This window comes from Anabrus simplex, chromosome 13 (assembly GCF_040414725.1).
Source record: "Anabrus simplex isolate iqAnaSimp1 chromosome 13, ASM4041472v1, whole genome shotgun sequence".
Classification (NCBI taxonomy): domain Eukaryota; kingdom Metazoa; phylum Arthropoda; class Insecta; order Orthoptera; family Tettigoniidae; genus Anabrus; species Anabrus simplex.
In genome coordinates, this window is record NC_090277.1 from 89,308,207 (window position 1) to 89,314,206 (window position 6,000).

Below are 6,000 nucleotides of genomic sequence, written 5' to 3' on the forward strand. Positions count from 1 at the left end.
ATTAATGTTATTACTATTTTGAATAATAATCAAGGCTGCATTATATAAGCAATAGAAGAAAAATTAATGTTAAGTACGAACATTTGGGTGTGGAGGACACTTTCTTTTTTGCTAGTTGCTTTACGTCGCACCGACACAGATAGGTCTTATGGCGACGATGGGACAGGAAAGGCCTAGGAATGGGAAGGAAGCAGCTGTGGCCTTAATTAATGTACAGCCCCATCATTTGCCTGGTGTGAAAATGGGAAACCACAGAAAACCATCTTCAAGGCTGCTGACAGTGGGGTTCGAACCCACTATCTCCCGGATGCAAGTTCACAGCTGCGCTCCTAACCGCATGGCCAACTCGCCCGGTTCGAGGAGACCTCTCGTAAAGGAAGTATTACAGACAGAGAAATAACTTGGATATACTTCTCATGTAAATGACACGAATAACATATTGTGATGCTCCTCTACTATCAAAATAGAATCTCTTTTGCTATTAAATCAATTATTTTAACAGAACTGTTATTGTAAAGTGAAATGGAACATACTGTTGCGTGCCAGCCCCGTGGTGGCTCCTTTCAGTACTTCCAGGAAGGAGTTGGTGACTGAGACGACCTGGGATCTCCCAACCAGCTTGTGGGGTGGGACATTATAAATTTTCCAGCTAACTCATTCCTGGTTGCCAGTGATTCGCCCTCGTGTGCTAGGCTGGGCTCAGCAGTTGGTACCTAGCACACCTACCAAGACGCATGGCTAGTGCACACCGTGGAGGCCACTGCGTAGGCTACTTGGAGCCACCGGCACTGCCAATGCACTTGAGACTTTGTCTCATTACCAAAAATTGATGCCTGCTTGGCCATCAGATGATATAGATGTTGATTCCCATAGGAAATCTGAAATATTTGTCCCGAATGAGTAAATTTATAATACCAATAGAAATGGTCCATTATTGGACATAATAAATTTTTCAGCTAACTCATTCCTGCTTGCCTGCGTTCTGCCCACACACAAACCAATCACAAACCAACATTTTATATTAAACTATTTAAACATAATCACAATATGCATAAATCTCCCTTTAATACTAAAATATTTAATGGTAATCAATGAAGTAATAACAAAATAAATTCACGACTATATCCTCTCGAACACAAGTAAATTCCAGAATATATTATACCATGTTGACTATAAGAATATAAATATAGTGTATATACTGCTCTAAAAATGATAACAACATCAACATAACTATAGATACTTGTCTGAAAACTCGTTTGGTTGACATAAAACTTGCTAATCCTTTTAAAAGTGGAACACTGTGTTGCGCAGCGTGGTGAGACCGTCAATAAAGGGAAGAAGGAATGCACATCATTCGTCTCAAGTGGTACAACCTTGTCGGTCTCATGTCACTATTGACACTAAGTGTGAGTGTAGCTCTATAGATATTGTCCCATCTAATAAAGATGGTTTTTTTGTATTGAAAAGGAAGGCTTTTTTATTTTTTTTTAAGTGATAACCGTCAATACAGAATGAGATTTATAACATGCAATGGGTTGTTCCTTGTAGGCCTATCATATTAGTTTTTAGACACTGTTTCGAGAATTATCATAATCAATTGGATTGCAACCATAGCAAGAAGACGGCATTCTAAGAAGAAGGTAATGTTTAAATTTGAATTTACTAATCCTTTAACATGACAGACTAATACATATAAAGGAATTGTGCAAATTGGTATTGTTGACAACAATATTAACTTTTCTCCTTACAAAATTGTACAAAATGATGTTGATATCCTCCTAGTCAATTATATTTTACGTCCAATTAAGGTGAAGCTTTACACAGACATAGACATGTTTCGACCCGGCAATTGGTCATCCTCAGTAGGACATAGCCTATATAATGAATTAAAAACATCACACACACAAAACGGAATCTTAGTTAAAAGGTTTTTTCTTAAAAAGCATGATGAAAGTTAAAAACTGTGAGATGGTGATCGTTAAAACAGTAGTTTTAACTTCACAATAACCCTTGTGTATATCAGCCCATGTCTGAACATAACAACTAAGCCAACAGTTTACAGATACTAGTTGAACTACACCAACGGACAACAAAAACATTGAAACAAAAAGACCTCTAGCTGAAGACTGTTTTAAGAATCACTATGTCACAGTTTTAAACTTTCATCATGCTTTTTAAGAAAGAACTTTTAAACTAACATTCCATTTTGTGTGTCTGATATTTTTAATTCATTATATATGTCTTACTGAGGATGACACAATGCCAGGTTGAAACATGTTCATGTCTGTGTAAAGCTTCGTCTTAATTGCACGTAAGATATTATAGTACTGACTAGGAGGATATCAACATAAGTTTGTACAATTTTGTAAGAAGTTCAACCATCAATATGGATCTAACATGAGATCCATAGTCTGTAATATTCACTTTGCTATTTACATTTTGCTATTTACAAGTTTCTTAGAACAGTATCAAAATGTAAGTACGCAACAATTGGCTAGTTTCATAAATTTGTATACTTAGTGGCACGTATTATTTGGTTCAGTGTCCTGCTGTCTTTACATTTTGTGGTAATCTGTATAACTATAAAATTACAATACCGTACCTATTGCTGTTACTACCATGTTTTATTTTTCAAAACGCTAGGCACCAGTATATTAATGATGCGAGTACTAGAAAAATTATCTGGCTTCTAGATTTGAGTGCTGGCTCCTAGATTTAAAAACATTTGTTATGGCCTGTAGTAATGCCATTTCTTATGTAGCCAGTCCCTGTTGTGACTGGTGTGAACTGTTGTTTACAGGATTAGTTGGTGTGTAAATTTCAGAGGACTTGACATGTAATAACAACGGTGGCAAAGAAAGCAACAGGGAAACTACCTCATTTCCCCAGTATTCCTCTTCAGTGATGCCTAGGCCATCTACGAAAGTTGGCGGACCTGATGAGGACCAAACCAACCTTTTGGCTGAATACTCAACAATCAACAAATGCAAAACAATGGTACCAAGATTTGATCCTCTACAATAGGCATATATCTACCCTAATGTGCTATTTACGCACTGTGAAACAAGATCAATGGCTTTTCCTATTAATAACCATTTGTTTCATTTCATAACAATGGAAGAATAGTTACACCATTTAGTTCTTATGAATGTTACTGTTACCTTTTAACCATACCTGATCTTTTTTTCCTTCCAGATAAGTAACAGTTCTAGTGACAAAATGTTTGTCGGTCACAGGTCACGACTGCATTTCTCTATGAACTCTCCACTAAATCATTTCTCACAATATACCTAGATAATAAAGCTGACGGGAAGAAACGCATGAAGAAAACTCAAAGGAATGTTCCATGATGGGCCTATTCTAATATCCAGGTAACTTACAGTGCCTATGAAACAACCATTCACTAGAAGAATGATTCAACAAGCTTTCTAAAAAAAAAAAAAAAACAACGTATTTTCACAGCTTTTCAATAGATATTAATAAATGAAATGGCCCGCAGGCGACCTGCGCGCCGTGATGAGGGTGAAACGTATGATGAAGAAGACACATATACACTCAGCCCCCATGCCAGCGAAATTAACAAGTTAAAATTAAAATTCCAGACCCTGCCAGGAATCGAACCCGGGACGCCTGTGATCAAAGGCGAGCACGCTAGCCATTTAGCCATGGAGCCGGACAGATATTCGTAAACCGTATCTAAATGAAAGGAATAAGAATAGCCGAGTTAGAAGTGGGTGTACTTACAATAATGCTCTGTCTCTGGAAATTAATTCCAGTTAAGCTGACAATTTGATGGGCTGTAATGAAAAAGAAATACACTATGATACACCTTAAAAAATTTCTTACATATCGTCACATTGATAAATAAAAACACTCGAGTAAGCCGTAATTGAGGTTAGGTGATAAAACATTAAGTACTATTAAGTCAATTGGTAATACTTATAATTTAAATGGTCGTGACTTGTCAGCAGTTTTCTCTTTCTTTATTTTTGGAATATTCATTTTACCGAAACCCTCTTGTCGATCATTAACACAATATTAACTGTCACCACGACAATCATGATAAACATAAAACAATCATTTTCCCCATCTTGGAAAGTTAGTAAATATACAAGCAAGCCAACAATGTCTCGTTTCAAGAGACCAAGGGGAAGCTTATTATCTTCATTTATCGGCAAATTGCATACACGATGTAAGTATTTTGAATTAAAATCATATATCTGTTCATTTCTAAAGCATTTTAAATCAATATACGCCACATTCTTTTTAATTCATTGGCCGTAAGAATTCTCTTTTGAACAGCTGTATGTTGGTAACAAAATCATACGAGCATCGAGAACCCAGAGGACTTGTTCGATTTCGGTAACCTAGATGGCGTTGACTTTAGCGCAATCTTGCGTGGCGAAAGATCATGTGTCAAAATGAAGTTGCGGGAAAGAGAATCACGTTTCCACAGTGAAAAGATCTACAGCGTATTTTCCAGTCGTTGGACCGGTGAGGATTGGAATTGTGCCGGCTGCCGAGGACTGTCGCATTCCTCTGGGGTAATGATTAATGACTGACAAATGAAACGAAATGCTATTGGAGAGTGTTACTGGAATGGAACATGACAGGGAAAACCGGAGTACCCGGAGAAAATACTACCCCGCCTCTACTTTGTCCAGCACAAAACTCACATGGAGTGTCCGGGATTTGAACCATGGAACCCAGCGGTGAGTGGCCGACGCGTTGCCGCCTGAGCCACGGAGGATGCACGTTTCCGCAGTGTCTAGCTTTAAAATTATAATCACAACCACAAATGGTTGCCAGAGTTTAGAAATGCTGAATAGGGTCTCTCTTGCAGCATATCATGTTAAGCCTACTGTGCCCACACCGAAGTTTACTCTTAAGGGATAGGTACGGTAGTGATACAGTAGGTACCATAGGCAAACATAAGGTTTACAGTTGACTCATCAGTCCGTGGAGTTGTTTGTCCATACCACCCTATTTTTCATTTCTACAGTACTACTTCACCGTGCGATTTGGTCGTTCGGTTAGGGGCGCGCAGCTGTCAGCTTGCATCCGGGAGATAGTGGGTTCGAACCCCATTGTCGGCAGCCCCGAAGATGGTTTTCAGTGGTTTCCCAATTTCACACCAAATACCGGGGCTGTACTTAAGGCCACGGCCGCTTTCTTCGTACTCCTTGGCCTTTCCTCTCCCATCGTCGCCATGAAACCTACCTGGCCGTTTTTACCACTTGCACTTCCCTCAAAAGCCAACTGAACAAGTCCTGGGTGTCTTAGGATTGTCCCATCTCTTCTCCTGGTCAAATTTAGCCAACTCGTTCTCCTCTCATCATTCGTGATTCGATCTACCCATCTCACCTTCTGCATCCTTATGTAACGCCACATTTCGAAAGCCTCTATTATCTTTCTTTCTGAGCTAGAGATTGTCCATGTTTCACTTCCAAACAATGCAACGCTCCGGACGAAAGTCTTCAAAAACATTTAACTCCTATATCAATGTTCGAAGTGAGCAAATTTAATTTCTTAAGAAAGGCCTTTCTCGCTTGTGCTAGTCTGTATTTTATCTCCTCCTTACTTCTGCCATTGTTAGTTATTCTACTACCCAAGTAACAATATTCATCTACTTCCTTGATTTCATTTCCTAATCTAATATTTCTTTACATCACCTAAATTCGAACGGCACTCAGTGGCGGCGATTAGGACCCCGCGGGGCGGGGGGCATGGCTTGTGAGGGACCCATGACTGTTTCTTAATTCAGTTGCTGAAGAGTGATTTTACATATTGATAAAGCTACAGTCCGCCTCTGTGGTGTAGTGGTTAGCGTGATTAGCTGCCACCCCCGGAGGTCCGGGTTCGTTTCCCGGCTCTGCCACGAAATTTGAAAAGTGGTACGAGGGCTGGAACGGGGTCCACTCAGCCTCGGGAGGTCAACTGAGTAGAGGTGGGTTCGATTCCCACCTCAGCCATCCTGGAAGTGGTTTTCCGTGGTTTCCC

The 6,000-nt window shown here is 39.5% G+C and overlaps 1 protein-coding gene across 1 annotated transcript in view; it reads right to left on the reverse strand.

Annotated features, from left to right (window-relative positions):
- Taf2 (TATA-box binding protein associated factor 2) overlaps nucleotides 1–4,071 on the reverse strand; it is a 90,412-nt gene extending 86,341 nt beyond the window's left edge. Inside the window, exons 1-2 of the mRNA XM_067157592.2 lie at nucleotides 3,944–4,071; nucleotides 3,745–3,799 (exon numbers count right to left, since the gene is read on the reverse strand). Coding sequence (XP_067013693.2) covers nucleotides 3,745–3,799; nucleotides 3,944–4,002 — 114 coding nt within the window. The 5' untranslated portion in view covers nucleotides 4,003–4,071. The remainder of the gene's footprint in view (nucleotides 1–3,744; nucleotides 3,800–3,943) is intronic.
- Between the last annotated feature and the right edge of the window lie 1,929 nt (nucleotides 4,072–6,000).